The sequence below is a fragment of the Siphateles boraxobius genome, unplaced genomic scaffold (genome assembly GCF_051911475.1).
Source record: "Siphateles boraxobius isolate OS27281-9 unplaced genomic scaffold, OSU_SipBor_1 22, whole genome shotgun sequence".
NCBI lineage: Eukaryota > Metazoa > Chordata > Actinopteri > Cypriniformes > Leuciscidae > Siphateles > Siphateles boraxobius.
The window spans coordinates 22,810,754-22,823,142 of NW_027508833.1; the positions used below are offsets into that span (position 1 = coordinate 22,810,754).

Below are 12,389 nucleotides of genomic sequence, written 5' to 3' on the forward strand. Positions count from 1 at the left end.
TAATTTTAGTTAACTTTGATTCATTACTGTTGGTCTAAAATATTTGAGCAGCACAACTGTTTTGATGATAAGAAATACTTACATTTTAAATAAAATATATTAACAATGATCAAATAAATGCAGCCTTGATGAGGATACTTTTAATTGTATAAATCATATTTGAAGCCATTGTAAACTGTTAGCAGTTAATCTATGTGCATAACACCCCTTATTTATGGTAAATATATTGTAATGCATGCACTCATTACTTTAGTTTAAAATAATGTTTTAATGCCTAGCTCATGACCATCTGCTGGTTGTATAATGTACGGCTTGTACTGAAGTATGTTTATGCACTTCACTGTGAGCTTCTGTGTATATTTATAGTTTGCTTGCTGTGTTTTTGTGTCACGGTTGCCTCTGCCCATATTAAAGACAGTTATGAGTCACTTCTCACTTCAGTCTGAGAAATCATGATTCATTCAAGCTCTGTTTCAGCAACCAGTGCCCAAAATACTCTGGCATCGAGTCACCCCCTATCTTTGTACTGGAAAGCCTGCTTAGGAATTCCCTGATTGACTTGAGGAGTGATATTTCAGCTGTTTAGCTAACACCCTTTTTGCCTTTCAATGCCTTTCAAACAACTATCAATGCCTTTCAAACAACTATTTTGCACAACTGTAATATAATTAAATAGGCCTACGTGAACTGGCACAAGTGTATTTAATCCATATTGACTATAAGGACTTTTCATTGGCATTTTGTGTCCAACTTGGATTGGGACCTGAAGCAGGGTAGATGTGAACGCAATCGTGAATGCATTGTGGGACCTTTCCCACAGAGTATCAAAAAATAGCTTGCATTTTTTCAATGAGATCCATTCTTTCAAACACCATTTGTTCACGTCCTTTATACAGGCTTGTGAATATGACAGTGACCCTCTGAAAGAGAGACAGCTAACCTTATTTTGAGCACAATAGTTCATTGTGGAAACTAATGATGTCATTGTTGAATCTCCTACTGGAAAATCCCCCCAAGATGAGCTCTTATCTGAGGTGTGTTGTGTCATTCTGCTTGGTTCTGTGTGGATTTATCTACTGACCTGCAGGTTTAAAAGCATCAGCCAGTAGCCAGCACTGCATCGCTACACCTGCAACCTGCCACGTCCTGCTACAGAAACCATGAGCTCATGGAATCTGCAGATAGCGGTTAGCCTATATATTTTACGAGGATATGCTCAAGTATTCATCAACTGTTCTTAGCACGAGAGCATCGGACAGGCGTAGAGAATCCTATACAATAACTGTCATGGAAATTCATTGGTCAAGTTGTACAGTAACTTGGTTTGGATACATGTTTCTAAAGAACATTTAATCTTATTAAAGTTGTTGACTGATACTAAGTTTCTCTTTTTTTCGCATGGTAAACTATCTCATCATCTCGTAAGCTTTTTATTTTTACAAGACAGCACTCTTATTATTCTCAGAAAGCTCTTCGGTGGTTGGAACTGAAAGAAGAGCTGCTGTAATCAGGTCAGTATGAAATTAGGCCAGGCTTCTCTTGGTGGTCATAACGGCCATATTACCCCCTGAAGTAGGAGGCCTTGAATTATATGTACTTTTTAATTAATGTCTTGGTGATTGTGTGGAAAATGGGGTCACCGCATTTGTGCTGTGTAATCAATTATTTAATGTTTTTACATGTGGGTTCTAATGGACTTCTTTTCTTGAACTTAATTTTTGTTGAGTTTAAATTAGAAACACTAAAACACATTGAACAAACCTTAAGTACTAAACCATTACCCGTTCCATTTGTGCTACGGATATGAACAATACCTCAAGTCATGCGGCTTGCTGTACAGCTACAGTACACGGATCTATTCAGAATTACTTAACACAGCAACATACACATAACATATAAAAACATTATTTTGTACATTGTGCAGAATATCACAGAGCTCGTGTTTTAAAGCTAAACTCTCACTGGAATGAATAATTCACTGAAAACTGGCCATCAAGTCACTGTTTTCTCTGCCATCTCTGATGAAATAAGCCTGCTTTAAATTAGCACTTTTTTGGACTGATTGTTTGAATGCATTTGCTTACTGTATTTGGACTGTAATTGGACTAAAAACTTTCCCTGAGTGAAACCGAAGCGAAGTCGGGTTAAGGGGTGAGAATAGAAATTTCTGCCTACCAGTGTTGCAGGTGCTTGCGCCGTTTTAGGTGCTCAGTGTGATAAACTCATGACTCCCAAGATCATCAAGCAACCACAAAGGAATACCCTAGAAACAACAAAGCAAAATTACCACTTTTGAATAAGAAACAGTATCAAGTTATCAATATAAAACTCGCCAAAACTCTGCGAAACACAAGTGTATCAGTGAGAACACTCATTTAAACAGCATAGCTACACAGACCCAGACATTTGACTGCACATCACATTTTTGACATTATTGATTTAAACGTAATGCAACGGACCGGTCACACCTGGACATAAACTAAGCCTTTAAATAAAAGGGTTATTGAGCTGTTTACACTGTCATATACAATAAAAGAGCCTGCACAGCAACAGGAAATAGAAATGAACACAAAAAACCTGCTTAGTGGTGGACTTACGCTCAGGACTTAGGCTTTAGTGTGGGTAAATTCTTTCTACGCAAACACAATATGACGTCACACTCTGCGCATATGTGGTAAAAAACATAATTTAACATATGAATAACACTTCTTTTTTAATAACCTATTTAAAGTGTTTATTACAAATAAATTACTAAATGCTAAAAATGAATAAATGTAAATGAAATTTGCATTGCATTTACAATGCAGTGTAACCGCACCCCCAGCACCCCTACTTCCTGTGCCCCGGATTTTATATCTACATTTTATCTAATTACTGTTTGTTCCTAGTGTGTACATGCTCATGACTGTCACCAATAGGCTCATTGACTTTTAAGTTTGTTTTGGATTTTCTCTCACATGTTTCCCTGTCTGTGTTCCCGCCACAATCTGTTCCCATGGACACTGATTACCTTCCTCACAGCTGCCTGTCGTTTGTATCATCATCACTGTGTATTTAGTTCCTGCCTGTTTTCTGTTCAGTGTCCGGTATTGTTTGTGTTAAATGCTCTATGTACTAGGGATGGCTCGATACGACAATTTTGGCTTAGGTACGATACCAGAACCTAATACCTCGGTATCGATACTAAATCGATACCACAGGTAAAAAAAAAAAAAAAAACTGCTTGAAACTCTCCACTACCAATTGTGCTAAGAAAAGGTATCAAAATGTAAAATAAAATAATAATAATTCAGTCAGGGAACATACAGTAGGTTAAATTTTGATTTTGAAAAAAAGCTCTGAAATTATACAATTAAAATAGGTTAATATCTATAATAATAGATTAACATATAATAATAATAATAGAATAATGAAATGACATGTAAACCATTAGCTGTCATGCATAAAGAGAGAATTATCAAAAGTTTTGCATTTATTCATCTTGGTTTGGTTACTGTTTGGGTTCATATTAGCTTAATGCATTGCTAAACATGTATTAGTATATTTAATTTTCTAGGTCATTTAATTACTGATTGATATAGATTAATAAATGCTATAATACTGTTAGGTCTTGTTACCTAATGAATGTTGACAAATGTAGCTAAAAGGCACACTATGCAAGAATTTTACCTTAATATAACAGCTTCAAAGTCATTTCGGTGGTAAACAAACTCATAGTAGGACGAATCATCCTGGTAGTAAAGCTTGGGGGGGACGCCGCTGGAAAAACCAGCAATGCAAGTTTGAGAGGAGCGCCCCCGACAAATCTCGCGAGAATCACGAAATGCTTTACGGCAACGACGTCACACACATCAACAACAACATGAAGCACGAAGACACTTGAAAGCATTTCAGACGTGATGCTTGAGTCGAAGATGGAAAAAGCAAAGAAAACGCGGTCGGAAGAGACTAGGAAAAGGAAATGAGAATCTGACCACGTGAGGAACCGGACAAGAGTCCCACTCGCTCGGGCATTTACTCGTTGGCGCGAGCTAAACAGCAGCACTGGATGCAACAGCATCTTGTTGATGGACTAGTAAGTAAATATCTTATTTGTAAACTTGTTTGCGTTCTATATTGTATGTTGTTGCGCTTGCTTGTAGTATGTCATTTTTTACGATGCTGTTCATTCATCCATTGTTGATAATTAGACCAGTCCAATAATTTATCATGAGATTATCATGAGAACAGTTGTCAATATCTCACATAATTATAAGGACATAAATAAGCCTAGAGGTTGTAAATACTGTAAACGAGCACAATTGGCAAACTATTATGATAAATTGCAATAATCATGTCTAATGACATCATAACGGCGAATGTTATTAAATAATGCGACGTACATTTAACTTTATTGATGTCATCTGGCGTTTTGTAATGTTTACATTACACTCAAAAAACACAAATGAAATTATACAGTGGTCTATTTACTTGTGATTTAGCAGCAATCATGTAAAAACGTTATAAGCCAGCAAACGCGGTAGGCAACTTTATTATTATAAATTAGAATAACACTTGACATATAGTTATTATTATCCTTTTACCGTCATCAGTAGTTCAGTAGACTATGCAGTAGCCTAATATTTGTATGAAATCGTGAAACATTACCTGTTCCATATCTTCGTAGTCTATCTGTGCCTGTTACATGCACGACGCTTCTATTCTACCGAACAGGTACCAGTGTGGGGTATTCCACAGTGACTCTAGGGGTCGCTGTTTGACAAAAACGGAATTCCTGCATAGTGTGCCTTTAATTGTAATATTAGTAATATTCATATTACTACTATCACTCTCTCTCTCTCGGCTTATTCCTCTAGGGGTCGCCACAGCGGCACTAGTATGCCATTCATTTTACTATCACTAATACTAAAATTTATATTATTCAATTTTTTATTCTTTATTCATTCAAATTCAATTAATATATGTTTGTTTGAAAATGCAAAAATGATGAGACCTAAACTTAATTGGTTCTAGCCTGCCATGCAAGCAGATTTGAGCTTTCGTGTTTACCGTGTCATATATAATTGATAAGCTCTTACGTATGTGCGCTGTTCAGTGTTCAATAAAAGTCTAAATTAAATCAGTTGAATGATGGACTAACCTGTCGATCTCTGAACTCTTTGAACAAGTCAGGATGAGCAACTGACAAGTCAAGTGCTTAGGCAGATTTGATGTGTTGCCTCCCTGTTTGCAGAGTGGTGCATTGAGATCTGTTTCTTTACTTGTCTCATTACTTTTGTAGGCAAAGTAATGCCTTATTTCACTCATACTGCTCTCTCTATTTATTAATTTCGGGCGTGTAGAAATTCGAATGAGCTTCGTTTGATCCATCGTGTTCCTCTGTTGTCGCCGTTTGCCGGTTTCGCATGACCCGAGTCAGATTAGGTAGCGCACTGCCGCCTAGCTGTGAACTTCGAAACAGCAGCGCATCAAATACCGAATTGAACAAAATTAGGATATTGTACCGTTTGAAATATAATATATACCGGTATTTTTGCAGTACCGGTATACCGCGCATCCCTACTATTTACGTGTTTACACGCTGTCGCACCTTTTTGCCTGTCTTCCGTGCCTTTTGATTAAAGAAAGTATTGAATCTACATTCATCCTCTGTCTTCCCTGAACCAACCCGTGACAGAATACAGGGCCTAAAATGGATAATGTGGACTTCATCGTGCTGGCTCAGAAGAGCCAGAATTTTTTTCTGCCATGCAGTCAACAACCCCCTCAATGACGAAACCTTGAAAAACCTGTTCTGGATCGGGGCTAACTTCCATCAGTGTATCGAGCTCCCAGACACCTCTAACCTGAACTGGAAGGAGACCGTCATCAGGAGTCTGGTGAGCGTCGCACCACGATCCAGCACACAGCCAGACCCAGAACCCGGATTGCAACCCTCGACCGCAGAGAACTCTAGACGGAGAGCTACCACCCGCTGCGATGCGCCAGCCAGAGCCTGAGATAAAAAGGACAGAGCTGACCCTCGTCCCGGAAGAGGAGATCCAACAGGAGTCTGACCAGGGGTGTGGCCTCATGACATCTGCAGACGAGGGAATCCAATCGACGGAACACAAGGACTGGCTGATTTCTCGGAGGAAACACCGTTTCCCACCCTATCCCACCCGTCATTTGCGTTGCCTTCTGACCACTCCAGGGACTGTATCTGCCCTGTCATTAACTTGTCAAGTACCATCTCACCTCAATGCTCAGCCAGTCCTCTAGCCCCGCCGCTGCTGGATGTTCGCAGCCCTGCATCGTCTCTGGGGAGTGCCCCTGACGTCGAGTCGCAGGTCAGCCCGCCATCCGCAGCACCCGGGCATGAGGATATCGTGGCTCCGCCTCCAGCCTTGGTCCTCTGCACTCCATCTCGTCCTGTCGACCTGCCGGCTCCGTCTTGGCTCCTTCCACCTGCGGCTCTACCAGAGACCCTCGAACAATCGGCTACATCGGGTTCCCTCGTCCTGCCGGGTCCCCCTTGGTCAGTCGTCACTCTGCCTCCGCCATGGACTTACGGTCCCGCCGCTACGCTCCGTCCCTCCACCCCTTCAGCTACAGCGTGCTCCTCCTTCTCTTCAGCATCACCTCTGTCCTCCCTCACTCCGACTCCACCTCTGCTCTCGGGTACTCTGGCTCCACCTCCAGCGTTCGTTGCCGCGGTGTCGCCTAGGTCTCCCAGTCCAGTGACGTCGTTTGTGTCCACCGGCTCTCCGTCTGAGCCGATGGATCCCGCCGCCGAGTCTCCATCGGTCATCCCCCAGCTACCATCAGCCTCTTCGCCACCTGGTCTCTTCCCTCCCTCAACTTTGTCGTGGGCTGAAATCATCATTCATTGTCGTGGGCCAGGGAATCATCATCAGCCCTTCATCATCCTGCCACTCCAGCCTCGCTCCTGCACTCCACCATCACCTTGTCCACCGCCAGAACCTCCTCCGGTCCTCCCTCCGTTGTTTTGTTATGGCGCAAGGACGCGCCTTGCCGGAGGGGGACGTAATGTCACCAATAGGATCATTGACTTTCAGTTTGTTTTGGATTCTCTCACGTGTGTTTCCCGCCACATTCTGTTCCCATGGACACTGGTTACCTTCCTCACAACTGCCTGTCGTTTGTATCATCATCACTGTGTATTTAGTTCCTGCCTGACTTCTGTTCAGTGTCCGGTATTGTTTGTGTAAAACGCTCTAATACGTGTTTACTCGCTGTCACACCTGTTTGCCTGTCTTCCGTGCCTTTTGATTAGAGAAAGTGTTGAATCTACGTTCATCTTCTGTCTTCCCTGAACCAACCCGTGACAATGACAGTATTTTCCATTAAAGAAATGATTACTCCTTAGTATAAAGCCATATTGGTTTTGGCAGTGGATCTAGATCGGGGAACTAGGGCTTTATAAATTAGGGAGACTACAAGGCCAATATCGTGGACATTTAAAAAAAAAAAAGAGTAGAGACCACAATGGTCTTTTTCCACAGCGACCATTATGCCTAGTTTTGCACTTGAATGAGTTTACAGTGGATCACTTTTCTAAGAGTAATTTGTCTTTTGATAACATATTTCATTGTACTGTTTGTGCAGCAATAACAATGCACCGTACTTTGAGCTCCATTGTGAAGACGCTTATCTGCATTATGGTCATGGTTGTCTGACATAGTCATGCATCAATGTCGATGATGAAACATGCTGTAATTCCCTGTGTTTATTTGCATGGTATATTTCCAGAGCGGCATCACTGAATGAATTGACATGGTGTTGATATCTCATTAGTGTGGACAGAGCAAGCGAATGACAGCTGCTATCAGACATTTTTATCTGTATGTGATGTAGTGGGAAATGTTAATGATTCACAAGCTGATGTTGAGATTACCAAAGCCAAGATGCAGAAATATGCAGTGTTAGAGTGAGCAAATGCTATTCAACAGCTCATCTTCACTAGACTGGTTCAAAATAATTGGAATATCCCTCTTTCTACTTCCTCTTTTTAACTTTTCAATACCTCTAGGAATGAACTGAATAAAGTGGGATAATAGAGAGAAACCATATCTAGTTTTGTAGAATCACTAAATCAATCTGGATCAGGTCTTCTATCATCCTCAAGGGGTTTATTTTGCATTATTAACAGGCTGACTGTAAATATTCTCACTTATGACATGACTTATTAAATAATGTTGTTGAAAGTCTCGTACACTGTAAAAAATAAATATATTTTAAATTTTCATGATTTATCACATTTTTTTTCTTTTGCCAAATCAACGTGGATAATTTATGTGGCTCAGATAACAATATTTTGAGTTTCTGTTGATTAAACCAATCTCCATTGTACTAACTATTTAGTTTTTTTGTTTTTTAAGGCAACCAGGTTACTTACTTTTTTAAGTCTGGCTAAACCACCAATATTTTTTTACAGTGTTTTATCTTACGTTTAGATAAGCTTTCACTTAGAAAATAAAATAAATAGTACAATATAATTTCACAATATAAATTTTATATGTATTAATCTGCAATCCAGGTTTATTCTTTGGATTAGTTTAACATATTTAACTAATGTAACATTCTTTACATGTAATTTTAATGTAACAAAAATTTTGTCTTATCCGTGTTTTCATTTTGGGTTTTTAACCATCATCAAAAGGTTTATGCTCACCATATAATCATAATTAATACTTAAAGTATTGTATTATATATATATATATATATATATATATATATATATATATATATATATATATATATAGGCTATATATATATATAGGCTATATATATATATATATATATATATATATATATACACATACAGGTGCTGGTCATATAATTAGAATATCATCAAAAAGTTGATTTATTTCTGTAATTCCATTCAAAAAGTAAAATTTGGATATTATATTCATTTATTACACACCGACTGATATATTTCAAGTGTTCATTCCTTTTAATTTTGATGATTATAACTGACAACTAATGAAAACCCCAAAATCAGTATCTCAGAAAATTTGAATATAGTGAAAAGGTTCATTATTGAAGACACCTGATGCCCCACTCTAATCAACTAATTAACTGAAAACACCTGCAAAGGCCTTTAAATGGTCTCTCAGTCTAGTTATGTAGGCTACACAATCATGGGGAAGACTGCTGACTTAACAGCTGTCCAAAAGACGACCACTGACATCTTGCACAAGGAGGGCAAGGTACAAAAGGTAATTGCTAAAGAGGCTGGCTGTTCACAGAGCTCTGTGTCCAAGCACATTAATAGAGAGGCAAAGGGAAGGAAAAGATGTGGTAGAAAAAAAGTGTACAAGCAATAGGGATAACCGCACCCTGGAGAGGATTGTGAAACAAAACCCATTCAAAAATGTGGGGGAGATTCACAAAAAGTGGACTGCAGCTGGAGTCAGTGCTTCAAGAATCACCACGCACAGACGTATGCAAGACATGGGTTTCAGCTGTCGCATTCCTTGTGTCAAGCCACTCTTGAACAAGACTCAGCTTCAGAAGCGTCTCGCCTGGGCTAAAGACAAAAAGGACTGGACTGCTGCTGAGTGGTCCAAAGTTATGTTCTCTGATGAAAGTAAATGTTGCATTTCCTTTGGAAATCAAGGTCCCAGTGTCTGGAGGAAGAAAGGAGAGGCACAGAATCCACGTTGCTTGAAGTCGAGTGTAAAGTTTCCACAGTCAGTGATGGTTTGGGGTGCCATGTCATCTGCTGGTGTTGGTCCACTGTGTTTTCTGAGGTCCAAGGTAAACGCAGCCGTCTACCAGGAAGTTTTAGAGCACTTCATGCTTCCTGCTACTGACCAACTTTATGGAGATGCAGATTTCATTTTCCAACAGGACTTGGCACCTGCACACAATGCCAAAGCTACCAGTACCTGGTTTAAGGACCATTGTATCCATGTTCTTAATTGGTCAGCAAACTAGCCTGACCTTAACCCTATAGAAAATCTATGGGGTATTGTGAAGAGGAAGATGCGATACGCCAGACCCAACAATGCAGAAGAGCTGAAGGCCACTATCAGAGCAGCCTGGGCTCTCATAACACCTGTGCAGTGCCACAGACTGATCGACTCCATGCCAGGCCACATTGCTGCAGTAATTCAGCAAAAGGAGCTCCAACTAAGTATTGAGTGCTGTACATGCTCATACTGTACTTTTCAGTTGGCCAACATTTCTAAAAATCCTTTTTTTTTTATTGGTCTTAAGTAATTTTCTAATTTTCGGAGATACTGAATTTGGGATTTTCATTAGTTGTCAGTTTTAATCATCACAATTAAATGAAATAAACATTTGAAACATATCAGTCTGTAATGAATGAATATAATATCCAAATTTCACACTTTGAATGGAATTACTGAAATAAATCAACTTTTTGATGATATTGTAATTATATGACCAGCACCTGTATATATATATGACTTCCATTCAAAGGTATTGGGACAGTAAGATTTATTTGTTTTTTGGTGTTGAAAGAAATACACACTTGTTTAGAAAAAGTGACAGTAAAGACTTTTATGTTGATACATAAAATTTCTACTCTTCAAAATTTCCCAATTTTCACTTAATGATGTTTGGATCTGGTTATTTTGGAGGCCACAGAATACATTTGACTTCAAGATGGTGTAGGAGTAGTGTAACAGAGGCTACCACTATTGCAACCTGGTCTTGCAAAATAGGCTCATATGCTTTTGCCATTATATGGCCATGCAGAGCCATCATTAGACTCCCTTGAGATGGCTACCCTATTATACACTTACATTTTTTACAGTTGGCAACACATTTTTGGCTTTCTATATGTAGCAACTGCCCTGTAAAGTAATCATCTATCCTTATTTATGAGCTTCAGTGTGCCTGTTTGACAGATTCTGTCATTATTTTTGAGACCATTGCCCTTGTTAAAACATTTGCTGTTCATGTGCAACTACGGCCTCTTTGAAACTCTACTACTACTAGTCTTGTTACTTTGGGAAATCACATATCAAAGTTCTAATTTTTAGTCCACTTTTGGAGTTGACGCATTCTGCTATCATCTGCTTGAATTGATACATATATGTGCACTTGCATCCGCAATTGTGATATAATTATTTGTTTCCTCAAACTTACAATTAATAATTTTTGAAACCTGAATAATGTGAAGAAGTCGCGTAAACCGTTTTGTCGATTTGCTTTCGTCCCCAGGCTCTGAGCAAGGAATGTCTACGGAGAAGCCTGAAGCTCCCATGTATGTGTATGAGTCGACGGTGCATTGTGCCAACATCCTCCTGTGCCTGAATGAACAGCGGAAGCAGGACGTCCTTTGTGATGTGACAGTACTGGTGGAGGGGAGGGAGATCCGTGCCCACAAGGCAGTGCTGGCAGCTTGTAGCCAGTATTTCTCCCTGCTGCTCAGGGGCCAGACGGAACATGAGCCGGTCATCAACCTGCCACAGAAGGTGAGTGTCCTCATTTGGCAGAGGTACAAAATCAGAATACATTAACAGCCGGCAAGGATACACCTAAATGACCTGCACTGAAAACCTCACTTTTTTTTTTTAAAGAAATGAATACTTTTATCCAGCAAGGACACGTTAAATAGACAAAAAGAAAAGGCAGTAAAGACATTTGTTACAAGTGTATTTTTTTAAAAAAATGCTATTCTTATGAACTTTCTATTCATCGAAGAATCTTAAAAAAATCCCTCAAGAAAATTAGACAGCACAACATTGATAGTAGTAATATTCTTATGAATAGTAAACGAAATATTCTTATGAACACCAAATCAGCAAATTAGAATGATTTCTGAAGGATAATTTGATACTAGAGACTGGAGTACTAATTATTGCTGAAAATTCAGCTTTGCATCACAGGAATCAATTTAATTTCAAAATATATTTAAATAATAAATGTAATAATATTTCACAATATTACTGTTTTTCCTGTAATTGTGATCAAAAGATTTCTCTGAGGAATGTTGTGTTTCAACAACTGTTTTATTGCACTGATAGATAGAGCAGTCTGGCATGAATGTGTCAGTGGAGAAAACATGTTTCATCATCTGCAGCTTTGAGTTGATATAATTGCTTATGTTGTTGTGTTTGCCAGGAGTGTTCTTCACTGTGCTTGATAAAGTATGATTTATTCATGGTTGATTCTCTGTGTTGTATACTTTGGGTGCTTTGCGATTTCAAAAGCTGAAACTTGTATTACAATATCCTAGATATGTCAGAAGCCCCCCCGATTTGCCTCTACTTATATATTAATTATCGTTCATCTTCAAAACACTTAATGTCAAATTGTATTCTGTATTGACCAGGAAATTGGCTTCATATATCATTGTCTCGTCAGAGCCACGCTGAGCTGCTGCTCTCTTGCTTTATAGTGTGGAGCCTTTG

General features: G+C 39.1%; 1 protein-coding gene across 1 annotated transcript in view; it reads left to right on the top strand.

Annotated features, from left to right (window-relative positions):
• The window catches only part of bach2a (BACH transcriptional regulator 2a), a 33,888-nt gene that overhangs the window by 6,902 nt on the left and 14,597 nt on the right, over positions 1-12,389 (top strand). The window contains exon 2 of the mRNA XM_077239142.1: positions 11,197-11,450. Within this exon, the coding sequence (XP_077095257.1) occupies positions 11,211-11,450 (240 nt within the window). The 5' untranslated portion in view covers positions 11,197-11,210. The remainder of the gene's footprint in view (positions 1-11,196; positions 11,451-12,389) is intronic.